This window comes from Danio rerio, chromosome 8 (assembly GCF_049306965.1).
Source record: "Danio rerio strain Tuebingen ecotype United States chromosome 8, GRCz12tu, whole genome shotgun sequence".
In the NCBI taxonomy this organism is placed as follows: Eukaryota; Metazoa; Chordata; class Actinopteri; order Cypriniformes; family Danionidae; genus Danio; species Danio rerio.
Genome location: NC_133183.1, coordinates 2,180,334 through 2,195,569, shown reverse-complemented (window position 1 = coordinate 2,195,569; position 15,236 = coordinate 2,180,334). Strand labels below are relative to the sequence as shown.

At 33.1% G+C, this 15,236-nt stretch overlaps 1 protein-coding gene across 1 annotated transcript in view; it reads right to left on the bottom strand.

Moving 5' to 3' along the window:
• Nucleotides 1-11,787, bottom strand: part of efna5b (ephrin-A5b) — a gene marked incomplete at its 5' end in the record, with an annotated part of 201,572 nt that extends 189,785 nt beyond the window's left edge. Inside the window, 1 exon segment of the mRNA NM_131026.2 lies at nucleotides 11,488-11,787. Coding sequence (NP_571101.1) covers nucleotides 11,488-11,612 — 125 coding nt within the window.
• Between the last annotated feature and the right edge of the window lie 3,449 nt (nucleotides 11,788-15,236).

Genomic DNA, 15,236 nt, shown 5'->3' with positions numbered 1-15,236 from the left:
GTATAAGAATCAATGAATGAATGAATGAATGAATTAATATGTACATTAACACATGCGCTATAGGTGAATTGGAGAAACTAAATTAGCCATAGTGTAAGAATGTGTGTGAATGAGTGTGTATGGGTGTTTCCCAGTACTGGGTTGCAGCTGGAAGAGCATCTTTGTGAGTTCAGCAGTGAGTTCTAAGCTTTTCACTCATCATAGCACACGTGCTGCTGATGATGTGACAATAAAAGTGATTTGATTTTGATCTGCTGAGTAAAACAAAATATATAAATAATAAATTATATATAGATATAAATTCTGTATATTATTCTGCATTATAGTACACTTGAACAAATAAATGCTGGATTGTTTTAACCAAATTTCAGTTCAGATATGGACACATATACTTTTTAAAATGAAAAAATAAATTAATAGGTAATGCTGAGCATTTTCAACTCAAGATCGGACAAACTGAACGGCTCAGGTATTTTTTTTGTATGTCTTTAAATAACTTTCTTTAACCCAGCTGCCACTCAAGACAATGCTGTTGAGATTTCATAACCCAAGGTTGTGTAAAATATGGACAAACCCAACATTGTGTTGATATTTTCAACAACATTTAAACTACACTTTTAACCCAAAGGTTGTGTTTGTCAATATTTGACCCAGAATTGGGTTTAAAAAAACCACCCAGCATTTTTTTGAGTGTACTAAATGACATGCAAAATAAAATAAAGTCGTATAATTACACTCTAATAAATGCTGGGTTATTATTATAATAAGCCGTAATGGGTTATGCATAGTTTCAATAAAATTTAAACTATTAACTCAATGGTTGTGTTTGTTCATATATTGGCCCAACGTTGTGTTGAATCAACCCAGCATTTTTAGTCTATTTATTTATTATAAATATTCAGTCTATAGAATTTTTATAAGTGTCATAATACCATGAATTACTGGCAGTATTATGCAGTTAAAACTAATATAATATACATGCCTGCCAACACTCCCGTATGTCCGTATTTCAACCAATCTCCCGCCACCCTCGTGTTTTGTTATTTCTTCCGGAAAACTCTGGTAATTCCACCCCCCCCACTTTACATCTTTTTTGGTAGAGTCTGTAAAAAAGACACCCCAGATGTGTGTGTGTGTGTGTGTGTGTGTGTGTGTGTGTGTGTGTGTGTGTGTGTGTGTTTCTGCTGTGTGTTTTTACAGTGTTTAGTGTCTGTGTTTCTCCTCATTCTTGCCTCTGTGATGGTTTTTACAGAAAAAAAGTATACATTCTGTATTAGGGTTATATATATACAGTATATTTATAATTTTTATAGGATATACTTTTATTTTTATTGAATAATTTAGTTTTATATAATATTTTATCATTTATTTATGCTACATTTATCAAGATAGAAGGATAATATGAACATTTCTCCTAAATAAATCACTTTTTCATGTTGTTTTTGTTAAATATTTGACACAATTGTTGTGTATTTTGTTGTGTGTGAGTGTGTTTAGTATGTGTGCTTCTCCTAATTCTTTACTTTGCGATGGTTTTTGGTCATCAACTTTAGTATAGTATCTGATCGGCGCCTGAAACCCATTGAACAGTTTCTAATAACAGAAACACCACAGCTACCCCCTACAAATGTTGGCAGGTATGATCATATATAGACTGTAAAAAAGGTATGTTCAGTAAGTCATGACAACATATTGTTATGCTAACTAAAACTAATTAAATGTTAAAAAGTGAAAAAAATAATGGTTTACTCTGATTTAACTCACACATTTAAGCCAACTAGTAATAAAAACGTTATTAGTTATTCTTCAGGACACTAATATTTAGCTTAAAGTGACATTTAAAGGCTTCACGAGGTTAATTAGGGTAAAGTTAGGCTAATTAGGCAAGTCATTGTACACTGAAGAAAATGATTCAAAGATGATTCCTTGGATTTACTCAATTTTTTTACGATGAGAGGTTGTAAACAATTTATTTGGGCTGAATTTAAACAAACAAATTAAGTTGAACATTATTAAACTTAATTTGTTTGTTTAAATCCAACACAAATAAATTGTTTGCAACAGTGGTTTGTTCTGTAGACAATCCAAAACAAATATTGCTTAAGGGGGCTAATAATATTGACCTTAAAATGTGATCAAAACAATTAAAAACTGCTGTTATTCCAGCCGAAATAAAACAAATAAGACTTTCTGCAGAAGATAAAATATTATAGGGAATACTGTGAAAAATTCCTGAATCTGATGAACATCATTTTGGAAATATATGCAAAAGAATAAATATTTCACAGGAGGGCGAATAATTCCGACTTCTTTAACATGTATATTAATTGCATCCATGTTTTGGTCCCTTTTCAAGGACATTTATCAGTAATTTGTCCTACATGTTTAAGACGAGCGCTAACACATTTCTGGGCGCTTCATCATGGAACATTTTCACCAGCAGCCCAACGCTATCGAGTTACAGCCGAATGTATGTGGGGTTTCCGTCTGGAGGCCGCGTGACCCCTCGCCCGGGAACAAGCTCCTGAAATATCTAATTGTGCTCCTTCATTTTCTCTGCTCAGCATGGCACTGAGAAATAAAGAGAGTCCCAGCGAAAGGGGACGGAAGTCAGAGGGAAATCTGGCTAGCGGGGTGTCTGAAGCATGGGAAACGCTCATTACGGCTGTTCGGTGTGAAAAAGGTGCAGTGAGTAATTAAGCAATTAACAATTCCTGCTCATAACAGAGGTGTGAAGCAGTGACAGCCGACAGAACAGAGACCTTCAGGAGGACAGAGCCATGAGGAAACTCTGGGAAAACCATGCACTATATAAAGATAATGCTGGGTTATTTTAAATCAACACCGAGTCAAACATAGACAAAAAATATTTGGAGCATCTGTAATTACTATTATCAATTTAAATTTAATTGTTAACCCAAGAGTTCTGTTTGTCTATATTTGGCGCAGGGTTGGGTTAAAAAAACACGTAAAAGTGCTAAATTATTATATGAACAAATTTAGTACACTCTAAAATATGCTGGGTGCAGTTTAAATTTATTGGAAACAAACAAAACAAAATTGGAACCCAAGAGTAATATTTGTCTATATTTGACCCATTGTTGGGTTAAAAAACAACACAGCTTTTTTTGTGTGTGTGTGTGTACTAAATGAAATGCGAAATAAATAAGTCACATTATTACATTCTAAAAATTGTTGGGTTGTAATAATAACCCATAATGCATCATGTCAATGTCATAACCCAACATTTTTAGAGTGTACTAAATGCAGTGCAAAATTAAATTACAGTTGCATTATTACATTCTAAAAATGTTGGGTTATAATAATAACCCATAATGGGTTGTGTCATAATGAGATAACCCATCATTTTTAGAGAGTACTAAATGCAGTGTAAAAATAAATTACAGTTGCATTATTACACTCTAAAAATGCTGGGTTGTAATAATAACCCATAATGCATCATGTCAATGTCATAACCCAACATTTTTAGAGTGTACTAAATGCAGTGCAAAAATAAATTACAGTTGCATTATTAAACTCTTAAAAATGCTGGGTTGTAATAATAACCCATAATGCATCATGTCAATGTCATAACCCAACATTTTTAGAGTGTACTAAATGCAGCGCAAAATAAATTACAGTTGCATTATTACACTCTAAAAAATGCTGGGTTGTTATAATTACCCAAAGCTGGGTCAAATATACATTTTACAATCAAATTTAAACTACACTTTTTATCATAAACAGTTGGGTTAACAGCATTCTAAAATATGCTGGGTGCAGTTTAAATTTACAAAACAAAACAAAGCAAAATTGGAAGAGTAATGTTTCTCTATATTTGACCCAGTGTTGGGTTAAAAAAACAGCTATTATTCAAAAGAAGGTAATGATTCGCACTCAATTGCTTCATACTGTTTTTATTTTTACTTTTTCTTACATTTAATGGTTTTTAAATGTAAGTTTTTTCGTATGTTTCGCAAATTGTTTTTGAATATGCAGGTAAATGTCTCCTGTATAATTGGTTGTAAGAGTAGAGATGAAGGTAAGACTTGTTATTTTTAATCTTTGGGTCATTGTTAAATGTAGAAAACTTTTAATGTCAACTGTTAGAATTTTTTTGTATTGATGTACACCTGATTAGTGATGGTGGTTGCTACACTTTATCTCTGTGGAGTGAGGTCGGAAATGGGAAGAATGTTTATTGTCATTGCTGTGAAGATTATAAGTCATTGTGTGATTAACTGATAATGAAATGAGAGTGACGGTTTAACTAATTGCACATTGTGATTGACTATGGAATAAAAGGGTGGAGTTGGAGAATGTGTCACACACTGAGGAAGGCTTTGTGCCGAAACGTCTGTTTGTCTGTTATCACCCGTAAAATGTAAGAAAAAGTAAAAATAAAAACAGTATGAAGCAATTGAGTGCGAATCATTACCTTCTATTGAATAATAGTAACGATCAGATTAACGCACCAAACCAAAGAAGTAACTAAAAAAGAACCACAAGCGCGCAGGACAAACTTCAGTAACTCTGCACACGTGATTCATTAAAAAAAAACAGCTGCCAATTTTTGAGTACATATGACATGCAAAATAAATTCTAGTCGTATAATTACAAAAAAAATAGTGGATTATTTATATATATATATATATATATATATATATATATATATATATATATATATATATATATATATATATATATATATATATATATATATATATATATAATAACCCAGCATTTTTTAAAGTATAATTATACAACTAGAATTTATTTTGCATATATATATATATATATATATATATATTTAATTTTTTTTTTAATTGGTTGTTTAATTGGTATATATATATATATATATATATATATATATATATATATATATATATATATTTATATATATATATATATATATACCAATTAAACTGCACTTTTTAACAAAACAACTGTGTTTGTAAATATTTGTCACAGTGTTGGCTAAAAAAACAACCCAGCATTTTTAGCAGGTATTTAATGACGCGCAAAATAAACTAGATATCTGCATATTCTTCTGCATTATTATACAAAAAAAAGTTGGGTTGTTATAATAACCCAATGCTAGGTCAAATATAGACAAACCTATGGTTGGGTTAATTTTGTTTTGTTTGAAATTTTAATTTAAACTAAAATTTTTAATCCAACTGTTGTGTTTGTCGATATTTGATTCATCGTTGTGTAAAAAAAAAAACAACCCAGCATATTTTTAAAGTGTCAAAGTCAGAGGGGAAAGTCTAGCTAGCAGGGTTTATGAAGCATGGAAAACACTCATTACGGCTGTTCAGAGTCCAAAAGGTGAAGTGAGTAATTAAGCAATTAACAATCATGCTCATAACCGAGGTGTGAAGCAGTGACCAGCGGACGACCAACAGAGCACTGCCTTCATCTGTACATACATTACAATACATTACAATACATTAATTAAATAAATGTAAACAGCACTTTTTAAGCCAACATTAAGTTAAAAAAACAACCCAACATTTTTTTATAGTGTACAAAAAGACGAGCATAATAAATTAGATATGCGCATATCGTTTTGGGTCCCACTTTATATTAAGTGGCCTTAACTAATATGTACTTACACAGGAATTAATAGTTTGTAACAATGTACTTATTGTGTAAATACATGTATTTACTGTTTACTTATGCTTGATTAAATGCCTGTATGTATTTACATCTGTAATTAACTTCTGTAATGACATTTGTAAATACACTGTTGACCATTCCCTACACCTTGACCCACCCTTACACCTACCCACACCATCAAACCTGTCCATAACCCAACCCCTATCCCAACTCAAGAGCACCACAAGTGTTCTCAAATACATAATGAACACACTAAGAACATTGTATTTATTTTTTGATACCAGGATATAGTAGTTAAGGACACTTAATATAAAGTGGGACCTCGTTTTGCATATTACACTCTAATAAAACATTGTCACAACAACCCAATGGTAGGTCAAATATATATAACCTGAATGTTGGGTTAATTTTTTGTTTGTTTGTTTTGTTATTCTGTTTTTCAGCATGTTTTTCTGCATGTCTTTTTAGATTTGCTAATATGAAACACACAACATCCTTTCTGCTTTCTGCAAGCGAAAACAAGACAATAACACCCAAGACTTACACTCTAAAAAATGCTGGGCTACCATAACGCGATGCTGGGTCAAATATTCAAAACCCAATGTTAAGATGACTTAACAGAATTGTTTTAGAGTGAACAAACAAACTAAATAAATTCCACTCTGAGTCTTGATGCACATTTCGTTCTGCATTATAGTATCTGCACGTCTTTTCAGATTTCCTAATATGAATCAGATGAAACACACGGCATCCTTTCTGCTTTCCGCACACACACTATGAAATGGCGGGATATTTAAACGCAAATTGGCTAAATATGGACTAACTAAACATTGGGTTAAATCTTGTCCTATTTCTTTAATTCAAAATATTAACCCAGCTGTTGGTTTAGTCTGTATTACACACAGAATTGGGTTGAAATTGAGTGCAAGCAAAAACAAGACAATAAAAAACACAAGACTTACACTGTAAGAAATGCTGGGTTGCCGTAACTTAATGCAGGGTCAATAATGAAAAACCCAATGTGGGGCATTATACAGTTAAATTTAAGTTACACTTTGTATCCCAAGAGTTGTATTTGTCCATTAACTGACCAAGTGTTGGGTTAAAAAACAACCCAGCTGTTTTATAGTGTACAAATAGACTAAATAAACTCCACTCTGAGTCTAATACGCACATATTGTCTTTTCAGATTTCCCAATATGAATCAGATGAAACACAGGGCATCCTCTCTGCCTTCCGCACAACCTAAGAAATGCTGGATTATTTAAACCTAAATTGGCTAAAATATGGACTAACTAAACGTTGGGTTAAATATAGTCCTATTCATTTAATTCTACATTTTAACCCAGTAGATGGTTTAATCCGTATTACACCCAGAATTAGGTTGAAATAACCCAGCATTTTGTTTTTGAGTGCAAGCAAAAATAAGACAATAAAACAGCCAAGACTCACACTCTAAACGTCTACACTCTGGGTTGCCGGATCTCAATGCTGGGTCATAAAGTGAAAAACCCAATGTTGTTGCTTTTTTCAGCTAAAATTAAATTATACTTTTAAACAAAACAGTTGGATTCGTCCATTATTTGACCCAGCGTTGGGTTAAACAGCAACCCAGCATTTTTTAGAGTATAAAACAGACTGAATAAACTCCACTTCGAGTCTAATATGCACATATTGTTCATTATAGTATCTGCAAGTCTCTTCAGATTTCCTAATGTGACTCAAATGAAACACACGTCATCCTTTCTGCACACTCTAAGAAATGCTAAACCCAAATTGGGTAAAATATGGTCTAACTAAACATTGGGTTACATTCGGTCCAATTAACTTAATTCAAAATATTAACCCAGAGGGTGGATTAGTCCATTTTACACTGAGAAATTGGTTGAAATTGAGTGCAAACAAAAAGAAGACACTCTAACACACAAGACTCGCACTCTATAAAATGCTGGGTTGCCGTATCTCAATGCTGGGTCATAAAGTAAAAAACCCAATGTTGTTGTTTTTTACAGTTAAATTCAAATGGCACTTTTTATACCAAAAGTAGTTTAGTTCATAATTTGACCCAGCGTTGGGTTAAAAAAATAACCCAGAATTGTTTTAGAGTGAACAAACAGACTAAATAAACTCTGAGTCTTGATGCACATTTCGTTCTGCATTACAGTATCTGCACGTCTTTTCAGATATCCTAATATGAATCAGATGAAACACACGGCATCCTTTCTGCTTTCCGCACACTCTAAGAAATGCTGGATTATTTAAACCTAAATTGGCTAAAATATGGACTAACTAAACATTGGGTTTGATGTAGTCCTATACATTTCATTCAAAATATTAACCCAGTAGATGGTTTAATCCATATTACACCCAGAATTAGGTTGAAATAACCCTTATTTTTTTAGAGTGCAATAAAAGAATACCAAAAAAAAAACACCTAAGACTTGCACTCTAAAAAATCCAGGGTTCCCGTCACCCAGTGCAGGGTCACAGAATGTAAAACCCAATGTTGTTGCTTTTTTCAGTAAAATTAAATTACACTTTTTAACCCAAGAGTTGTGTTTGCCAATTAAACACACAACATCCTTTCTGCTTTCCGCATACTCTAAGAAGTGCTGAATCCAAATTGGTTAAAATGTGGACTAACCAAACATTGGGATAAATGTGGTCCTATTAATTAAAAAAAAAATAACCCAGCAGTTGGTTTCGTCTGAAATAGGTGAAATAGGTTGAAATATCCCAGCATTTTTTAGACTGCAAGCAAAAACAAGACAATAAGACTTGCACTATAAAAAATACAGGGTTGCCGTAACCCAATGCTGCGTCAAAATATGAAAAACCCAAAGTTATTTTTTACAGTTAAATTTAAAATTTAAATGACACTTTTTAACCCAAGAGTTGTGTTTGTCCATTTTTTGACTCAGCATTCAGTTAAAAAAAAACAGCCCAGCACTTTTTAGAATGTACAAATAGACTAAATAAACTCCACTCTGTGTCTATACACACATATCGTTCTGCATTATGTCTTTTTCCTATCTTGTCTATCGGATGAAACACACAACCACAGATAAACAACTCACAATAGTCACATTGCAGGACTATCTTATTTATTAAAGATGAACAGAGATTATTAAAAAAATAGTTTTAATTATTTATACAATAATGACTATGGTGTTTTATATTTGATTATTCAATTTCTGCACATAAAGCGATGTTTATTCAGCTTTTATTTTTGCTCTGTCATATTTATACTGTATATGCTTGCAGTTTTTTATATTTTATCATCCCAAAATATTTGATCACCCCAGTCAACCTAAATCAATGAAATCTTTCCAAATAGAGCTATTCAAATCATATGGTGCAATTATATTCAGATTGCAAGCAAAACAAAATAACGCAATCTTAGATTTCTCCAATATCGCACAGCCCTAACATCTCTTCTGCTTTCCGCAAGCAAAAACAAGACTATAAAACACCCAAGATTTAGAAAGACCGCTACATTCTGAAGGCCCAAACCTGACGTCAATCACTGTGCACCATCTGTGCTTCTGGGAACTGCAGTTATATCTCCAAAACAACTCAAACTTTTATTCTGAAACATTTATATTTCTGTATCTGCAGTCAAACTTTGCAACACAATGACCGTCTGGCTTGAAAAACGCTATGAACTTGCGGCTTCTTTTCAGCGTCTCACACACACACACACAAGATGAAACCTGACTTTGCATTTTTCTGTTTAAACAAAGTGTCACATAAATAAACGGCGAGCTCAAACTAGGGGAGAAATTCAGACCACAAAACTTGTAATCAGCAGAGATCTATTCAGACTGGCGGCTGCTCTCAGAACTGTCTGCTTCATTCAAACACGTCCCACATATGATATGCAGACCATTCCTCCAAAACTGGAGATGCATTGAAATAAAAAAATGAAAGTTTGCTATTAATATAAAGTGTAAATGTGTGCATATCAATGTTAACATGCATGCATTTGATATAAGATATCTGCATAAGACTAAATAAATAATAAAACTATAAACATCAATAGTGATTTATTTAGATATTACATTCTATAGCTCATTTTAGTTTATTTCTTCCTATTTAAAACTAAATAGAAAACTGCTTCAAGTCCTTTTTGAGACACTTTAATGTGTCGCATTTGTATATCTGTTTATATATATATATATATATATATATATATATATATATATATATATATATATATATATATTAAATATAAAAACTATACAGCATTCATTGCATTGCATTGTAAAACTTTTATTAATATATTTAGAAAATAATTGCATTTTACAGTGTTCATATGGCCCTTTCACTGTTCACAAGCACACAGCTTCACCTGCTTTTAATTCACGCATTAATTTCTGAATAATGCACAGCATTAATGATACTTCATATCAATCTAAATTTCCCTGAATTTCACTGCCAGTGAAAGCACGCTTTAAAGCCATATGAAATCATTTAGAGACGGAAAAGGCGACCGATTCATTACAGACTTTTGTCAAGCATTGGTTTTCTCTTATGCAAATGTAAATATTTATCAATTGTACTGGGGAATGCATGCTTCAGGAACCACCAAATCCATCAGGTTGCAGCTCGACCCATTTGAATGAGAATAAATAACAGAAGTAAACTTCCAGAAAATAAACTCTGATCGGCACCCGTAGCCAAGCGGGCCACAAAAAAACGCGACCGCGGCTCAAAACTCGCAAATAACCCGGCGTGACAGTATATAGATGATTATTAAAATAATAAACAACGTGTATAATACATCAGTGCATTATACTACAAATATACACCCATTAGTACAACATTAAATAGGATTGAAAACCTTTGTTGCTGATCATTTAAATAAATCGCAAATAAGCAACGCGCGCGGCACTGATAAAGTTGCGCGTTATTAATCATAACCAGCTCAATATTCCCGTCGGCTATTTTAACCAGACATAATTTCTCTTTAATCCTTCATCCGTGTTATTTAGCTCTCCAGAACTAAAATACAAAGTGAAAGCTTCACGATTGAGGTAAAGTTAGATTTATATCCGCACATCCATTCAGTGACAACTGGTGACATGCTCCTTACAGTGTTTACCATGGTACTTTGAACATTCGGTCTGAATAATCACATGCAAGTATGACTTGAAAACAAGATTAGCACTATTAAATTGACTGTGATCAATGTTGTACTTTGATAATCTATGATTTCACTATTTAGAATATGCAAAGAATGTTATATTATTAAGGTGAACGTCCGAATGTGTGAGAATTAAACCAACTCTTCCTCAATACAGCGTCACGTAGGCTGTAAAGTTCCCACAAATAGCGGTATATATATATATATATATATATATATATATATATATATATATATATATATATATATATATACCGCTGTTTGTGGGAATTTTACAGCCTACGTTTGTATATATATATATATATATATATATATATATATATATATATATATATATATATATATATATATATATATATATATGTATGTATGTATGTATGTATGTATGCAAATGCATAGCCTAAAATAAAAAGGAAAAAGCGTCAAGGTATATATATACAAATGTATAGCCTAAAATAAAAAGTAAAAAGCGTCAAGGTTTTAGGCTATCCGCACATTTATTTATTGACAACTTGTAACATGCTCATTGTATTGTACCTTTGAATATTCGGTCTGAAATCACAAGTAAGTTTGACTCGTGAAATTCTAGCCTATTATTAAGGAGAAAGTCCGAATGTGTGAAAATAAAAGCAACTTTACCTGCGTAACGCAGGCTGTACAGTTCCCACAAACAGCGGTGGATGTACATACAAGAGACAGAAAAGGAGCGATCAGCTCACCTGGGGTTGGTTCGGTTCCAGAAGACAGCATATCGATCAGCCATCACCTTTGAGCTGGGCTCCTGACTAAATACACACATCCACAGAATCACACCCACGAACACGATCATCTCCGCCTGCAGCATCTCTCCGCTTTGCGCGCTCGGAAACTCGCGGATATTCCCGTTCCTCCAGCCGACTTTCCTTCACATCTGCGGCGGGTTCGGCTGATGCCAGACCGCGGGGAGAAGTGTGGAGATCTGCCCGCTCCTCTGCTGCGTCTGTCAGCGGCGTGAAGCTCCGCACTACGGTCAATAACTGTGTTCACTGCGCAGACGACAAAAGCATACACACAAATATCAGCGCATTCTAGCAGGCGTCAATCAGAAATCACGCGCATTTCAACACTTTTTGCGCGCATCCAGAGAGTCCGAGGTGTCCGTCTGGAGAAGTTGTCGACAGTGGCAGGGTCTCAGACTGAGGTGGAGAGCTGAAGTCTGTTCACACACACACAAACACAGCCGCGATCAGGACGCGCGCGTCGTTCTCCGTCATTCTACAACGCGCGGTGAAGGAACGCGCGGATCTTCTGAGTTCGGCGGGAGGTGTGATGATGATGTGAACCCGGCGGCGCGCACTGCGAGTGTGAGTTCGGTTACAGAGGGGCGCAGGGCGTGCTCATTGGTCCACATTTGAGTGGGCGGGAAGACACCAGCAGAGACCACGCCCTCAAGACCTGACTACATGTATGTAACCCACAGATGACCAGATAGTTAGAAGAGACAGGTAGGACACGTATTTCTTATTATAAATTTAATATAAACACATATGTGCTGTGCTTTATAAACAAATTAATACATTAATAAAAAATTAATTAAATTTAAAAAATATTTCTTAAGTGATGTTTTCATGGTATTTTCTATAATATTCCTCATCTGGTTAATATTATTAGACCCTTTAAGACTTTTTATAGACCCCTCCTCCAAATCCAGACTTCAGTATGTAACCCACAGATTGCCAAGATATTAGAGACAGGTCTGCACTGTAAAAATGGCTCATTGGATTTACTTTTTTATTTAAGGTAAGGGGTTGCAAACCATATGGGCTGAATTAAAAGAAACAAATTAAGTTGAACATTTAATTTTAATTCTAGATGTAACAGTTTTGTTTAAATTTAGCCCATATAAATTGTGTGCAACCACTTACCGTGAAAAAATAGTAAATTCAATGAACAGTATAGTGTGCATTTCATATTACAAATATTATATAAATGGCATATATGTAATGTGCTTTAAAATAACTACACAATATATTGGTGAAGACAAAATTACTGTCCCTCCTGCTCCTGTGCAATTTTAATTATTTTAAAATATTTATTAAGTGCTATTTTTCCATTGTATTTTCTAGTTTTTATTCTGGAGAAAGTCTGCTACAGTAATTCTTTTACTAAATTCATTTAACTATTTTTTTTACTGCTTTGGCTGGAATAAACTCATTAAAAAACATATTTTGAAGTGAATATTATTAGTCCCTTTAAGATTTTTTTCAGTAAGAAATTTTATTTTAGTAAAATTTCACTGTAGTTTCATTGGAGGGCTGATCATTTTGACTGTATATGATGACTTCAGTTGTATATAATGGCTTTATGTTTGAACTTCTTATTCTGAATCAATTAAAACATCAGGAATCAAACAAACAAATAAAAATATGCAACTGTAATATAAAATAATTTAATATAATATAATATAATATAATATAATATAATATAATATAATATAATATAATATAATATAATATAATGTAATAAATTGTAATATAATATAATACAATATAATAATATAATATAATATAATATAATATAATATAATATAATATAATATAATATAACATAATATAATATAATATAATATAATAATATAATAATATAATATAATATAATATAATATAATATAATATAATATAATAATATAATATAATATAATATAATAATATAGTATCACATAATATAATATAATAATAGTTTTTTCTCATTTTTTAGCTGATAACATGCAAAATATAATATAATACTGCGTCACTTGCTCAAAATGGATAGTTCATTCCTCAAAAGCAAGTATTGATGTCAATCAGTGTCAAAATCATCAAAATGAAAGTCCTGACAGCATTGTTTATGAACAAGATAGTCAAATGGCTTAGTCATGTTTTCATTATGACAGTTTACTCTCTACAATTTTTCCAGTGCGAAAAAAGTCAGATTTTGGTGACACTTCCTGAAAATGCTCAAAACAGCACTGTATACTATTTGCACAGCCATTTGAAAACTACAGTAAAGTTAGACATCACTGCATTTAGTGAGGTATTTGAGTACAAGACACTGAATCTGTATGTTTCACATGTTTACAGCATTTGCAACTCTAATTTATTCACAGCATTGTGCAAAAGAATAAATAAACCCTTATTTACAACAAACATAAACTTCCTTTGGGTAGAGCTTTGCAAAACTGTAAACAATATTGCAAAACATATTGGAACTGAGCCTACAACACACATAGGTCTATAAATCATTCATGAAACTGTTCAATTTTTAAGACATTTTCAGGAAAATATAGAATTAAATTTTTTCATAAAATTTGCTAGAAAGATTTTGACAACTAGTTCAACATTTTTCTATGTAACACTTAAGTAATAAAGTAAGGACTGTTAGTTTCATATGGAATGACTAATCAGCATTCACAAGTTTAGTTAATTTTGACTGTCATGACATAAGCAGATGATAATGTTATAAACAGCAGAGAGTTGTATGAAAACAATTGATGCATGTCCAAAACCATTCACAATTTGTTGGAAGGAATGAGAAACTGCTACTAGGATGTGCACAAATGACTAATTGTTTTGAGAAATGCATTAACTGTTGTGCAAATATAAATAGTGTTGTGAGAAATGCACCAAAGTGACGGAGAAAAACTGTAACTAAAATCTAGTAGTGTGGACATACTTTTTTTCAACTCCAGAACAATAAGAAAAAATAATAATAGAATGGAATAATAGAATTATAGAACTATGAAATGACGGAACAATAGAACAATAGAACAATAGGTAGAAAAATAGACAGAATAGATGGAATGAGACAGACAGATGGACAGACGGACCGGTGGTTGGACGGACAGGCAGACAGACAGACAGACAGACAGACAGACGGATAGACGGATAGCTGATAGATAGACAGACAGACAGACAGACAGACAGACAGACAGACGGACGGACGGACGGACGGACGGATGGAATGATGGATAAAGGGAATGATGCATGGATAGATACATAGATAGATAGATAGATAGATAGATAGATAGATAGATAGACAGACAGACAGACAGACAGACAGACGGATGGATAAATGGAATGATGCATAGATAGATAGATAGATAGATAGATAGATAGATAGATAGATAGATAGATAGATAGATAGACAGACAGACAGACAGACAGACAGACAGACAGACAGACAGACAGACAGACAGACAGACAGACAGACAGACCGACGGACGGACGCATGGACGGATGGATGGATGGATATAGATAGATATAGAAAGTTCCAATAAAATGTGGAAACCCAACATGTTTGAGTGTGAATGTGTGCGTGTGAGCTTGTGTGTGTACGTGTGTGTTCAGCAGTCAGATGCCCCACAGTGGGAAACTCAGTAAAGTTTCATCTGAACAGTCCTAATCTACACCCGCAGGCGGCAAACACACGAGGAAACAGCTGTGAGCGGCGC